Here is a 16,542-nt window from a genome sequence, read left to right as displayed (position 1 = left end):
GGTAGGTTACAAATTGTTCTGTTCAAAGATTAGAAAATCTGTTACACCGATTTTCTGATTATTGTAGTCACTTAAGGAGCTAAAGCCACCACCATGTTGCCTACAAGAAACATCCAACAAAAAAGTTTTAAAAGAGTGATTTTTGAAAGGCAAGAAGACAAAAAAAATCTTGAAATGCAAAACTGGAAAACAAACTAAAAAATGTTATGTTTTATGACTGAAAACAATACTTTCTTTGTATAAAATGGGATGAAGTCAATAACATAATAAAACATAACAAAATAAAAATGATTGCTATTCTCTTAATTTGAAACAGTCTATATTGGTTTGTTTTTTTAACTTATATTAATTCATTATTTTATTAAGAATAATATTATATTAAACATACTAACACACATACGTTTTCCTACAATTGTTTTAATAGATTGCAGTACTTTAATGTAAACATGATAAAATGCTTCCCAAAGTTAACTGCATAAGTTACTTCTTCGGGTAAATAAGCATGCTTTCCATTTAAAATTGATTATTAAGTTTTCTTTATTCAGTTTTTTTTCAAAGCCAGTTCATTTTGACCATTGTGTAGATAACTTAATAATAAAAATATTATTCTTCAACGATTAAAAGAGGCTGCTGAGTAACAGGCATCTCACTGATCCACCTGTGAAAAGAATAAAAAACAATATGTAAAATGTTACAATAAGCAGTGAAGACCACTTAAATACTAAATATTTTATATAATACTCATCAAAGAGTTGTTCCTAAAAATATTAAGTCAATTGAAAGCCATCCATTTCTTTTACAGGTACTTGTATTTAAGACATTGACACCAAACACGTTGCTCATTAAAAATCTTCTAAATTCAACATTAATTATTTAAAAGTGAAACATTTGGTTAACTAATACCATGGATGAAGATTAAACATTGCTGACCCTAAAATGAAAAGATGTCCTGATAAAGAGGTGACCCTCGAAACATGTTGGCTGGTTTTCATATTAACCACTTCCATTTGGGTCAGCCTTGAGCCCCAGAACTATTAATACAGAAAAAAAATATTGTCCTGTATGTTCCATTGCCATTTATTTACCTTTATTGCCTATTAAATGTTCATTTTGACATCTGTAGATTCCTTTCACTGTATCAGTTTTTTTACATTTCTGTATATGATTGTTGTTATATTTTACTTTTTTCCTTTTTGTTTTTTCATCATTGTTCTGTTTGATATTTTTGGTTTTTAGATGAGACTGTGTTTTATTTTATTTTTTCTTAAACTGTTCACTTATATTTCCCATTATATTTTTGAATTTTCTTTTTTCTCATGCAACTATTTTTATTGATTTTTTCCATATTATAGTACTTTTGACTTTGTTGGTTTTCTTGACTTCTCACAAATCTTCTTGCACAGATTACAATTCTTCATATTTCTTAGTGTCCGACAGGCTTCTGTGTATAATTATGCTACATATGATTAGGTAATTCTGCTATTATTTATTATAAAGCTAAGCTTAAATATAGGCATAATTAATTTCCAAAAATCATGATGGAGAGTGGTGCCCTTCTAAATCAAAATTGGGATTGGTCAAGAGCAAAAGCAGGCCCATACTGTTTGGGTGTCATACTGGTCATTCAAACCCTACTCACGAGAGGCAAGGTCCACCAGCTAGTCCAAGACAGACTTTGCCAAGAAACTGAAAGAAGTACTCTGCACAGTGTAAAGACTGGGCAAGAAGTGGTACATTGAACTCAAAAAAGGACTGCTGTCTCTCTCTTCTAAAATTTGAAAGCCACTCAAGAAAGGTATGATTCAATCTTATTAAACACAGGTTTGCCAGCTGTCCTCATTTTCTCTGACATGTCCCCATTTTTTATGCAAACCACATAAAATACTTTCAGAATGTCCATAATATTTGAAAAACCTTCTGAGCCTTACCATTGTTAAAATTTGAAATGCATTTGTTAGCATTTATTTTGTCGGCATTTCAATGAGTAGTCTCCAATCCTTTTTTCCCCCCAAGAACCTCCACATATGGTTGTAAAAAAACACAATAATTGTGGAAGTTTGGAAAACATTCTGTTGCTTGGTACTTTGCGCAGTTTGGCTTTCTCATTCCATTTTTAAAGTTCTCTTTAACTAGTGCAAAAGAAAGCACAAACACAATCTTTAAGAGTTGGGGAACCCATCCCCATATACTGTAAGAACCAGTTTTGCTTTGGAATATGGTCAGTCATGAAATACAACACACACAGTGTACATGATGATCGGTGGACATTTTATGTTGTGGGGACGGAAATGGAAAGGGAATGCTGGGAAAGGAACCCCTGAGCTAGATGGGATGTGGTGACGTCATCATTGGGGGATCAGAGGGAAGGAAGGAACCCGGAAGTGGCTTGTTCTGCTGACTAGGGTTTTTGGGTGAACTCAAGGCTGCATTTTCTGGTCTTGCCTGTCGGAACTAAGAGAGAGTGGTTAGTACACTGTTGTCGTCCCATGACGTGCGATTTTGCGCTGCTCGTTGGGTCTTTAAGCTGCTCCTGAAATTCTAGATATACAGTTAGGTCCATAAATATTTGGACAGAGACAACTTTTTCTAATTTTGGTTCTGTACATTACCACAATGAATTTTAAATGAAACAACTCAGATGCAGTTGAAGTGCAGACTTTCAGCTTTAATTCAGTGGGGTGAACAAAACGATTGCATAAAAATGTGAGGCAACTAAAGCATTTTTTAGCACAATCCCTTCATTTCAGGGTCTCAAAAGTAATTGGACAATTGACTCAAAGGCTATTTCATGGGCAGGTGTGGGCAAGTCCGTCATTATGTCATTATTAATTAAGCAGATAAAAGGCCTAGAGTTGATTTGAGGTGTGGTGCTTGCATGTGGAAGATTTTGCTGTGAACAGACAACATGCGGTCAAAGAAGCTCTCCATGCAGGTGAAAGAAGCCATCCTTAAGCTGCGAAAACAGAAAAAACCCATCAGAGAAATTGCTACAATATTACGAGTTGCAAAATCTACAGCTTGGTATATCCTGAAAAAGAAAGCAAACACTGGTGAACTCAGCAATGCAAAAAGACCTGGACGTCCACGGAAGACAACAGTGGTGGATGATCGCAGAATAATTTCCATGGTGAACAGAAACCCCATTCACAACAGCCAACCAAGTGAGGAACACTCTCCAGGGGGTAGGCATATCGATATCCAAGTCTACCATAAAGAGAAGACTGCATGAAAGTAAATACAGAGAGTGCACTGCAAGGTGCAAGCCACTCATAAGCCTCAAGAATAGAAAGGCTAGATTGGACTTTGCTAAAGAACATCTAAAAAAGCCAGCACAGTTCTGGCAAAAAACATTCTTTGGACAGATGAAACCAAGATCAACCTCTACCAGAATGATGGCAAGAAAAAAATTATGGAGAAGGTGTGGAACAGGTCATTATCCAAAGCATACCACATCATCTATAAAACACGATGGAGGCAGTGTGAAGGCTTGGGCATGCATGGCTGCCAGTGGCATTGGGACACTAGTGTTTATTGATGATGTGACACAGGACAGAAGCAACCGAATGAATTCTGAGGTGTTCAGAGACATACTGTCTGCTCAAATCCAGCTAAATGCAGTCAAATTGATTGGGTGGCGTTTCATGATACATATGGACAATGACCCAAAACATACAGCCAAAGCAACCCAGGAGTTTATTAAAGCAAAGAAGTGGAAAATTCTTGAATGGCCAAGTCAGTCACCTGATCTTAACCCAATTGAGCATGCATTTCACTTGTTGAAGACTAAACTTTGGATAGAAAGGCCCACAAACAAACAGCAACTGAAAGCCGCTACAGTAAAGGCCTGGCAGAGCATTAAAAAGGAGGAAACCCAGCATCTGGTGATGTCCATGAGTTCAAGACTTCAGGCTGTCATTGCCAGCAAAGGGTTTTCAACCAAGTATTAGAAATGAACATTTTATTTCCAGTTATTTAATTTGTCCAATTACTTTTGAGCCCCCGAAATGAAGGGATTGTATTAAAAAAATGCTTTAGTTGCCTCATATTTTTATGCAGTCGTTTTGTTCACCCCACTGAATTAAAGCTGGAAGTCTGCACTTCCGCTGCATCTGAGTTGTTTCATTTAAAATTCATTGTGGTAATGTACAGAACCAAAATTAGAAAAAAGTTTTCTCTGTCCAAATATTTATGGACCTAACTGTACATTTTGTCTTTTGTTATTTTATCTTAATGGGAAGCAACATAACACAATAGATAGCAGAGATGATTCATGGGTCCAGTTCCTGGGTTTCCAATCCCAAACTCAAACATTGCCTAGTTGGAGTCAGCATATTTTCCCATCTCTTCGTAGATTGTGCTCCATTCATATCAGCCCAAATAGATATTCCAACCATGAGTGTGAATGTGCACGTGAATAAACCCTTTGGTGCTCTGCCAATCTGCCCATGAATTTTTCCTGCCTAGAGCACAGTGATGTGAGATAGACACCAGAACTCTACAACCCAGAGTTTGTCAATGTATGCATTTCATTCATGTTTACCTGCAATTCACATTCTAATTAAATTATTTTAAAATAGAACTACAGTTCTACATGATTTCAAGAGGAGATCTTGTATGTTTTTCATCTTTCAGCAATTTGATTAAAAAATAATTTCACATGTTCTGCTTCAGTTGTTCATATTTATGAGCAAACATTGTATTTTGCTGTTTAAATAGAAAAACTTTTTTTTTGCTAAAACCTGCAGTCCATTAGAATTTACTTTGTTTTTAAATATTTCAAAGGTTAGTTTCAGACAATTAAAAAATAAGATCTTATTGTTTCTGATACATGTAGCAATTTATCATTTTTGTGTAGATAAAATAATTTGTCAGTCTATCAAACTTAAAAGGAGACAGGACAGTTCAATGAGGTGCTCTGGTATTATACACCACCATTTGTGACACCCAGTCCCTGAGCCTTACAAGCTGCTGTCTGTTGGTCAGTAGTCCTTGATCCAGGAGACTGAGGGGGCATCAAGATATTAGCCTGTTGTCACACTCTGTTAAGTTTGAGCTCTAGTAAGAACAAGAAATAAATTGCCCACTGGGTTTGCAATTTTTGCTGGCAAAGCTTGGCAAGAACTGATGTGTTTTGTGTTAAATTTCCAATTCAGGGTTATAAATGGGCCAAACATGTCCCAGCAGCACTGAAGACAGACTACAAAACAGCCCTAGCCAGAGTACCAGTCTGCCTAATTAGTACTTGTATTTATTTGTCAGTCGTCAAATTAACCAAAACATGGGCAGATCTTAACATTTTTTAATAACTAAAATAGCTTTCCACAGTGAGAAAGTGTTGATTGAGGTTACACAATCACGGTAAGTTTGACATGCCACATTTATTATCATTATCAGTACTGTAATGGAACATGAAAAAAGTATCTAGTATAAAGGGGGTCAACTAACTTTAGGTAGGGATGTTAAACTTAAACACTTAAGGGAATTATCATACAGTTATACCAAAACCAAATAATTTCTACAGCAAAGTAAGAAAATTATGTGATAAAAACAAGTTGCATAACAAAATTATCTAAGATAGGCTAAATATTAAATGTGAAGTTGATTTGAGAAAATGTAGTTCCTGACTGACTGAAAAGTGATTAAGAAGGAGATTCAAAGACATGCATCAAGTCTGACAGAATGTACTTGTATTTCTACAAAAACTAGTAGAGTGGAATAAAATTGCATTAACAGATGTGGAAACTGTAAGTGTAAAGGATATGACTATTAACATTGTGGAGCCATTCAGAAAAAGTATGGAGCTAAAGACAAGTTGCCAGAAACATTGCTTGGCGTTGAATTTCAAGCAGATAGACACTGGCTATGGTAGAAGAGATGCTCGGTTATTTATGTCAGATAACAGTATGAAGGATCATGCCTGGTGAGGTATCATGGACGCCAAAGGATGAAACCAAGGAGTTCATATGGGAAATATGCACTTTCCTGAAATATGGTGCAGCACAATTGCAAGAAACCCAGATAATAGTTTGTGAATAGTTCCATTTCAGGCTACTTTAATTTAACGGAGTATAAATGTAGCATGCTTCGTTTAATAAACATGTTCTGTCTTACAATTAAACCAAAACAATTAGTTTTCAGAATATCTACAGTATATTAAATAGTTTTTAAAAAACAACATATATTTCTTAAACAATTTTTACAAAAAATGTGTATATGCTTCCTTTGTGGTTAAAATATGAGAATATGATTTAAAGTGCAACAAATATAACATCAAGAAAAAAAAATTTCTTTTCTAAAGTCTTATCCAGTTTAGGACAACAGGGGAACACATCTTTAGTTTACATGTAAAATGTAAAATAGAACTATATACAAAATATTTTAATATTCATTGCCTCTGCTCTCCAGCCAAGAAGCTTTAGACCCACCAGTGCATGAAGGTGTGTTCATCGATTGTACTTTTGTAATTTCTTTTTTATTCTCGTGTCCTATCCACAACAATCTTTTGATTAACCTTTTAATCAAGCAATCTAAGTTTAAGTAAATGAAAGGGTAGCTTTCAATTACTTAGGTGAAAGGGTAGCTTTTTTTTTAGTTAAAAGTGGCTTTTCACAGTATGTTGCATTTTAGATTGATTCTAAAATCATAATCTTAATTTCATTACTGGATTCCAGTCCTGAAACTTTCATTTTTGCTGTAAGTTGTGGCACTGCACTGAGGGTGATTAAATTACTTTCCAGGAAAAGTCATGTCACAAAGTAAGGAAGCCAGTTCTGCAGCTGGCTAATGGAAGTCTTCTTTAGCTGGGTGGTAGAACTGGCAGCTCTCAATTCCAATGTCCTGGGTTTGCATCTTACCTCTGCCAGAAAGGTGGAACAAGATGGAGTGGGAGTTTCTCACTGAGCAATTTTCTTACCGGTGATACCTGTCTTATGGCCAGTAGTTGCAAATTAGTCTCTACTTGCCTGTGACCCTGAACTTGTAAAAAGTGGGTTTAGAAGCTGGACAGCTGGAAGTAGACAACAGGGTAACATCAACAATTTCTATTTAATATGGAAGTCTTTTCTGAATTAGATTTACACCTATTGCACCTTCTATGTCATGAAACACACCTCTGTGTGCTGTCTAGCCTCATATTTTACTTTCCTTTCAACTCTCTTATACACAGATCTCACTTTAGTGGCTTTTTTTAGAAACTTAATTCCTCATTGGTCTCAGGCCCTGTAGAGGTCTCCTAAATCTAATTGACATCACAAATTCATCATGGTGGAGTCTGTAGCATAAACTAGAGAAACATTCTTTAATATATATAGCTTTTTTCCCTTGAAAAGAACATAGCTAAGTGACTGTAAGGCTTTTTATTCAATGGATGCTGGTATCATTGAGTCAGTTGCAGAGTATCTAGCATTAGCTGCAGATCAAGAGCAGACTACATAGTATGGTTGCAGTGAAGTGCAGAAAAGTATCAAAATCAAGTTTAACTGACTCAATGCTCGTCTTGTTTTTGTTTTTTGTTTCTATTTGGTTTGCTCAGCTAGCCATCTGATCACCCGTCAACAGCAGCATGCCTGCAATTAATGTATCGCTGTCTCTCAATTTACGATGTGTAGCTACACATTTCTCTAAGTTTGAATGTTCAAAGTACAGTATATCATGTATACCTAATAAAATTATTTGCAATTGTTAAGCTACATTAGATCCAAATGAGTGTCGTTGTCCTTATTGTAAATGAGCATCTGACAAAGCCATGAAATCTATGGAAAGTATACTGTATACAGTAGAAAGTAATGATGACAAAAGATAAACATTAAGAAGAATCATGTCTGAAGCATAATTGTCTCTCTGTAACTCATTGGGTGGATCTACCATGAAGGGATATGAGTATGTGTCATGGCAAATGTGACAAATAAGTAATGCAGGTGTTGTGCCAAATTCATTCCTGTGTGCATGTGTGTCACCCAAGCCATTATTTTATCTTTGTTATGGTCAATTAACCAATAGTTAATTCTGTCATGTTATTAGGAGAGCATATAGTGATTGTAAGATCACATTTATTTATATTTTGTGTGTTACTGCACTGAGTGTTAGGCTATACTATTCAACTGTAGCTGCAACAGGATATTACAATGTTGATATCACCCGTGCCAAAATAACCCCCTGCCCTTAACTCCAAACTGGAAGGTCAGAATCTATTTAGATGTCATCGGCCATCACCAAATGACCTGTAGATTAAGAAATTTTACTCCTAACTAAAAGTAGCTGTGTTGCAGCCACAGTTATGAAATTTTTAGTTAATATATAATTTTTATAAATTATTACAAGTATATACTTATATGAAGTTGTGGTAGTGAATTAATAAAAATATAAGGAAACGGACTGAAGGTAACTAAAGGGTTAACTAAACTTGGGTTAAAGCTTGAGCACAGGAGGCTTTTGTCTCATCTTAGAGGAGCCACCAAAGTAGTTACTAAAGTTAAAATGAAGTAAATGAGTAATGAACACCCAAGGACAAACTAGTAAAAAACCCCAAACACCTCCATTATGAAGCGGTGATAAGATCAATGGGAAAACCTGTAGGACACTCCTATTAACAAAGCAATATTCAGAATAATGGAAGAATTGACATGTATATGAAATTACTGGTGGCTGTAGCTGAGTGGTTATGATGAAATAATTCTGCATGTTAAGAGTCAAATGAAGTTATGTACTGTATTAGATAAAGTAATGGTAATAGAAAAGTATAAAAGGGAATGAATTGTCTAATTAATATCTCACTCCATGGACCAAGACATTTGTGCATATCTGTGTGCAAATAAAGAACTGTTCTGCATTCTCATCCAACCCCGAGACTGACTTCTTTGAAAACAGAGGAAATTTTTTTCCACAACACAGTCATGAAATTTTTAAAGTCTTGCCCTCTATCAATAGCAACTGCATTATTCTTCTACACTGTTACTTTGCACCCTTCCATACATTATATTAACGCCCCTTGATCAAATGTACACTTGACCACTGCCTTAAGTCTCAGAGTGAGACCACCTCCTGGCTCATTTTATTTTTATGTGTAATGTTCATATAGTGTAAATATCTATGTGTGACACCCAGGGGTCTGTGTGGGACTTAATCTGGTCATGCTGTAACTCGTATACCAATTACAAAATAGTCCATACTTGTCATTTGATCGGCTTTTCCTAATAACCAAATTAATCCAACAGTCACAATGTATAAAATATCTAGTCAGACTGAATAATATTTTTAGAAAAGAATGCTTAATCACAGTGCAAACTTCACAGTAGAGCACCAGCTCTACATAATTTACCTGTATACTGTGAGAGCTCTTATATTAGATCTGGAGGACACACACAAAGATACCTCCATGTCACCCCAATGAAATATTGCATGTAAGAAACTGGCAGCATCTTTCAATGTGCACTTTCTGAAACGACAGCTGAGTAATTTCTTAATTAGGGGCACTGACTCTGCATTTTTTCACTGAAGATTAATGATTAAACGTATATTGGTTCATATTTTCCTGTTTTTTATATTGTACACTATAAATATTTCCATGCATCACTTGTGTGATTCAGTATCACACTATGGGCAGAGTGGTGGCTCTGAGGCTAAGTGCTGTGCTGGTATCCCAAAGGTTGCCGGTTCGAATCCCTGTCACTGCCAAAAGAGATCCTACTCTGCTGGGCCCTTGAGCAAGGCCCTTAACCTGTAATTGCTCCAGGGGCGCTGTACAATGGCTGACCCTGCGCTCTGACCCCAAGGGGTATGCGAAAACTACCAAATTCCTGATACAAGAAATTGTATAAGGCGAAATAAACAAAAAAAAAAAAAAAAAATGCTTCAGTCCAAATATAGTTTCCATATTTTTTTAATGGCATTGCTTTTTCATGTCCTTGACAGTCTGTCTGATGAGCGCGAAATTCATTTTGCAACATTACCCACTGTACTAAGTCCATTAACCTGCTCACAAGGTGACCTAAGTTAGTATGCAATTTTGTTCCCTCCTCTCACTCCAAAAAGCACACTGCAACTGCACTTAGTTTTAGTCTTTGTTCTGCTGTTATGGTACACTGAGGCACACTACAACAGCACTAAACTCAAAAGTAAGCCTTATTACCGTAAATATGTCCTAAGAGTAGATCAGCACAGGATCATCCCCAGCTGATATCACACTGAAACTGACCCATTATACTGTATGTGATGGCCATGTGAATTTTATTTTCTTGGTCTTCACGTAGTTCTTCAAAGCTGGGATTAGAGACTATAAATTGAAAGGACAAGAAACATCCTGCAATTACTGTTACATAAACCTTCAGCTTTAGCTGCTATACCTAACGATATATTACTACTCATTACTAAGCCTTCTCTTTGGAGCTTACAGGTATAGCTGAAACTCTTGCTATTTTATTGCACAGCAGAGTAAATGTGAATTCAGTGCATTATCTGTTTCAGACTCAACTAGCCAAAACAAGATGCCCATGTTAACATACTGTTTCACTGCTCAGTATTTAGGTCCAGAGGAACAAAAACCTTCCAGTTAGATATAAATTTACACCAGTGTTCCTGTACAGTCACAAATACATTTTGCCAATTTGTCAAGTAGTAACAAAATGTAGCAAAAGCTCTTTTGAATGTTAGACATCTTAACATCTTTTGTTAAATCTAGACTTTCAGGAACGTGGTATTAGACATATATAAACCAAACACCTGTGTGTGTGGAGCAGTCCACTCTGCTCCCGCTCAACCACAGCCACTAGATGGCGCATGCATTAACTCTTACATTTTTTTGTCACCCCAGTTCTCATTGCAAAAGACATGTGTTTCAATTTTATTACTGGGCAGTAAATATATAAACTATAAAAACCTGGACATTGACACAAATAGATGAACATACACAGGCTTGGTCCGCAATAGAAATAAAATCCTACAGTATGTCTTTATATTCCTTGCTTTGTACCCTATTAAATACAAGTCATTGCCAATATACTAACAATCCAACTGTGCTTCACTCACATATGGAACCAATGTAGGAAGTATTTTAAGACAGAGAAGCTTTTATCTGTGGCACCTCTGCATGATAACCACATTTCCCACCCTCTCAATCATACACAGTTTTTAATGTCTAGAAAACATTTGGGATTAACTCACTTAGAGATCTGTACATAAACAACATCTTTGCACCCTATGAACAATTACACTCCAAATTTAACTTTCCAGCAACACATTTCTTTCACTACCTTCAAATTAGAAACTTTTTTAAACAGTACCTGCCCAATTTTCCTGACCTCCCACCTACCTCTATGCTGGAAAAAATATTGATCAGTCTTGAGAACTCAGACAGCACTTCTGTAATATATAAAACCATTTTACAGTCCCTCCCTTTTAAAGATCCAAGAGTACAGTGGGAAAAGGATTTGTCAATCAACATCTCAGAAAAGGAATGGAAGGTAGTGATGCACAGAATTCACTCGAGTTCCATATGCGTAAACCATACAATTATTCAACTTAAAACAACATATCGAGCACATCTGTCTCGCTTAAAATTGTCCAAAATGTTTCCAGGGCAAGATCCAACCAGCAAACGTTGCAATCAAGTTCCGGCCTCACTGGGCCATATCTTTTGGGCCTGCACCAAATTAACATCATTCTGGACCAATATCTTTAAATGGCTTTCAGGCAGCCTTGGTGTCACAATCCCTCCTAACTCATTAACAGCTGTGTTTGGTGTACTTCCAGATGGGCTTAAAGTGGAGAAGGACAAACAAACTGTGATTGCCTTTACTACACTATTGACACATAGACTTATCTTGCTAAACTGGAAGACTCCTAACTCTCCTATTTTAGGTCAGTGGGTAACTGATGTTATATACTATTTGAAATTGGAAAAAATAAAATTCTCACTTAGAGGATCTGTTCAAAACTTTTTCAAAACCTGGCAGGATGTAATCAATTACATTTTAGAATAAGCATTTAAACTGAGGAAGCAGATTCTCTCCCCTCTTTTTTTCTTTTTTTTACTCTATTTATCTTTATTCATTTATTAATTTAACTATTTACTTATTTTTGTTAGCTTAAAGTTTTACTCTGCTGAACTAGCACTCTTTCTCAGGGGTGGGGGTTGATTTGTTTCGAACCTATTTTTGTAAAACTTTATTTATTTGTATGGAATGTTATTTGATTTTAATAAAATGAATAAATTCAAAAAAAAAAAAAAGATGTGTGGGTGTGTGTGTATGGAGTAGTCTGCTCTGCTCACGTTCAACCACATCCATGGCAGTTGGTGTGATTTCTATGGAAGATGTAGAAGCTTATACAAGTGTGACTTGCATTTGGTGAGATGGCGTATGCATGGCCTTTTAAAATTTGTTTCAGCACATGCATGCACCTCACTTCTCATTCAAACCAAGCAGAAAAACTCAGCTTTGTGGTACATGCATGTTGTTCATTCACAGAACAAGCTGCTATATGTTTGCCTGAGACAGGTTCCAGCCTGTCCCACTCAATTTGTGCCACAGCTGTACTTGTCCATCTTGGATATGATACAACCTGTCCTGGCCCACTTAATTGACACCTCTGCAGGTTCCTCAATATAGTAAAGCTGCTGAGGAGTTGTTGGATTGTCTTTCAAATCTAAAAATGTATATTAACGGCTTGATTTTTGTTTGGTCCATTTTGGCTGGATCAGACAGAAGAGCAGCGGCAGATACAACATTTGGAGCATAGACTGATCCAAAAAGATGAGTATCTGCTCTTGAATTTTAGGACAAACGTATATGAGGACCACTTTAATTTTCCAATAATAACATCTATGAGTTCATGTGTTTGAGAAAGGAAACACTTACAGAATACCATCTCAAGCCATTCAAAATGTCTTGCAGGCACAGTAACTGGAATTCCCATTCACTACTAAGCAGGATTACATAATCTAGATATGCACCAGCGTATTTACATTTAGGTCTGAAAATCTGATCCGCCTTTGAGTAAATATTAAGAGGGCCATATTTAGTGCACATACTGTATGAGCCCTTTAAAGTGAGAAAGATATTCTACTATGAAAAATGATATTTTTCACACATCAACTCCTCTAATATTATCCTTCGGTTTGCCTGACTATTGTGATTTACTGTGTCTGACAGAGATTTTCAAGAAATACATTAGATCAGTGTTGTCAATTAGGCCCCAATTCAGACATATAATTGAATTGTCAGTGGAAAGGTGTTTGATTGTATGTTCAAGACAATTCTTTTTACCCTAATATTGCTTAAATCTATCATTTGTTGTATCTACTTATAGATGGCTGCCTTACGCACTTAAGGAATGTTGGGGATGGGGTGGGCATACATATACTTTCACACCTGATTCAATTGCATTGGCTTCAGCTTAATTTTAACTACCAGGGTTTTATTTATGCTTTGCTACTCATGCCAATCATCTGTATTATTTTCTCGTCCAATTTCTGTAAGATTTCTCTGCCTTTCATTTGTTGGTTTGTGATTAACATTTCCTCAACTGTGACAGGTCCTTGGCAGTAGGTTTAGAATATATTGTATATAAATCTCCTTTTACAAGTAGAAGTACTTTAGCTACCTTTTTATACTCAGGTAAGTCACTGCTGTAATCTTAGTATTGCTTTTCATTCTCTGCTTACAGTGTTTTTTTGTAAATGCAGAAGCTTAACTTTAAAAGCCGGTGTCTATTTTCCTTATATTTTGAGTTCCTACCTCCTCCATCAGTCTTCCTTAAATATGTCCAGCAGCCCTCCTGGGTTGGCAGGTAAACAAGAAAAAGCTTTAGGCACCATGTCTGAGATCTATAAAGCAATATATTTTTCTAAGCAAAAGAATCTCTTGTTGAAACCAAGTGATTTCTCAAGTTTGACAATATTAATGTTACTTTCAGAGTGTTTGAAATTGAATTTGATGGGAACAAGATAGAGGGGATGGTGAATTTTCATACGATGCATATTTGAAATAAAATATTGTATTATTATGAAGAACACCTGATACCCTTCACATAAACAAACCAACAATGTTATAAATAACATACTGAAAAGCGTTTTTTGGGTGCTTAATTTTGCCAGTTCTCATACTAATTCAACCAAGAGTATAGTTTAACTATACAAATGCATCATTTACAATGAGCAGAAGTGCATTGGATAGAACATTTTAGGAATATTTGTGATTATAACATATAGATAGCAAGTAAATTATAATAATAAATGTGGTCCCCTGATCATCTCACTACTAGTACATACTATTATCAAAATTTCAATACAGTCATATGAAATAAACTTTTCAGTTTTAAAACTGCTCAAACAGAACCTACTTAAACAAATAGCTAACAAAAATAAACATTTTATTTAAGTCATATACAGACTATACTGGAATGTTCAGAAGTTTATTCTTGTAGAGATCAAGGGAGCAATGGTATTCCACAGTATCACAGAAAAAAACACTGGTAATTAGAATGATTTTTACTTATTTGTGTCATGATAGCTATGGTAAAATTTTACATTAATTTAATATGCAGTGCACATCATGCAATGGTGCCATATAAGGTACATGAGTCCGGGATGATTTACCAAAAAAATGAGATGGCATTAAATCATCAATAGCAGGAGCGCCTATAAAAACAGCAACTCTGCATAGTTGTATATCAATTCTCCAACTAGTGTGGCAAAAGGCAAACAGCCCTTTTAAGTACAGTGAGCTGCCCCAAAGAGCCATGTAAAGAGCAGAGAATCCATCCATTGTGGCACTCAGCTCCGACATAACATCAAAATTATATGACTCCAGACCTTCATAACCATTAATTGGAATTAAGCAGGGTTGAGACACATTGCAAATGTAAAAATACAAAATATGTACTACACAATATAAATATAAATATTTTCCAGAACAATTTTTGACCACTCTTCTGTATAACATATACAGTGCATCTGGAAAGTATTCACAGCGCATCACTTTTTCCACATTTTGTTATGTTACAGCCTTATTCCAAAATGGATTAAATTAATTTTTTTCCTCAGAATTCTACACACAACACCCCATAATGACAACATGAAAAAAGTTTACTTGCGGTTTTTGCAAATTTATTAAAAATAGTAAAACTGAGAAATCACATGTACATAAGTATTCACGGCCTTTGCCATGAAGCTCAAAATTGAGCTCAGGTGCATCCTGTTTCCCGTGATCATCCTTGAGATGTTTCTGCAGCTTAATTGGAGTCCACCTGTGGTAAATGCAGTTGATTGGACATGATTTGGGAAGGCACACACCTGTCTATATAAGGTCCCACAGTTGACAGTTCATGTCAGAGCACAAACCAAGCATGAAGTCAAAGGAATTGTCTGTAGACCTCCGAGACAGGATTGTCTCAAGGCACAAATCTGGGCAAGGTTACAGAAAAATTTCTGCTGCTTTGAAGGTCCCAATGAGCACAGTGGCCTCCATCATCCGTAAGTGGAAGAAGTTCGAAACCACCAGGATTCTTCCTAGAGCTGGCCGGCCATCTAAACTGAGCGATCGGGGGAGAAGGGCCTTAGTCAGGGAGGTGATCAAGAAACCAATGGTCACTCTGTCAGAGCTCCATAGGTCCTCTGTGGAGAGAGGAGAACCTTCCAGAAGGACAACCATCTCTGCAGCAATCCACCAATCAGGCCTATATGGTAGAGTGGCCAGACGGAAGCCACTCCTTAGTAAAAGGCACATGGCAGTTTGCCAAAAGGCACCTGAACGACTCTCTGACCATGAGAAAGAAAATTCTCTGGTCTGATGAGACAAAGATTGAACTCTTTGGTGTGAATGCCAGGCGTCACGTATGGAGGAAACCAGGCACCGCTCATCACCAGGCCAATACCATCCCTAAAGTGAAGCATGTTGGTGGCAGCATCATGCTGTGGGGATGTTTTTCAGCGGCAGGAACTGGGAGACTAGTCAGGATAAAGGGAAAGATGACTGCAGCAATGTACAGAGACATCCTGGATGAAAACCTGCTCCAGAGCGCTCTTGAACTCAGACTGGGGCGACGGTTCATCTTTCAGCAGGACAACGACCCTAAGCACACAGCCAAGATATCAAAGGAGTGGCTTCAGGACAACTCGGTGAATGTCCTTGAGTGGCCCAGCCAAAGCCCAGACTTGAATCCGATTGAACATCTCTGGAGAGATCTTAAAATGGCTGTGCACCGACGCTTCCCATTCAACCTGATGGAGCTTGAGAGGTGCTGCAAAGAGGAATGGGCAAAACTGGCCAAGGATAGGTGTGCCAAGCTTGTGGCATCATATTCAAAAAGACTTGAGGCTGTAATTGCTGCCAAAGGTGCATCGACAAAGTATTGAGCAAAGGCTGTGAATACGTATGTACATGTGATTTCTCAGTTTTTTTATTTTTAATAAATATGCAAAAACCTCAAGTAAACTTTTTTCACGTTGTCATTATGGTGTGTTGTGTGTAGAATTTTGAGGAAAAAAAATAATTTAATCCATTTTGGAATAAGGCTGTAACATAACAAAATGTGGAAAAAGTGATGCGC

General features: G+C 36.6%; 1 protein-coding gene across 2 annotated transcripts in view; it reads right to left on the bottom strand.

Moving 5' to 3' along the window:
• Positions 1–316: 316 nt before the first annotated feature.
• The window catches only part of zgc:174356 (uncharacterized protein LOC100137120 homolog), a 264,663-nt gene continuing 248,437 nt past the window's right edge, over positions 317–16,542 (bottom strand). For both annotated transcript variants that reach the window (XM_028797261.2, XM_028797260.2), the window contains one exon: positions 317–658. In XM_028797261.2, coding sequence (XP_028653094.1) covers positions 604–658 — 55 coding nt within the window. In that variant the 3' untranslated portion in view covers positions 317–603. The remainder of the gene's footprint in view (positions 659–16,542) is intronic.

The sequence above is a fragment of the Erpetoichthys calabaricus genome, chromosome 3 (assembly GCF_900747795.2).
Source record: "Erpetoichthys calabaricus chromosome 3, fErpCal1.3, whole genome shotgun sequence".
NCBI lineage: Eukaryota > Metazoa > Chordata > Cladistia > Polypteriformes > Polypteridae > Erpetoichthys > Erpetoichthys calabaricus.
The sequence above is the reverse complement of the archived record's forward strand: the minus strand, read 5'-3'. Positions and strand labels throughout refer to the sequence as shown.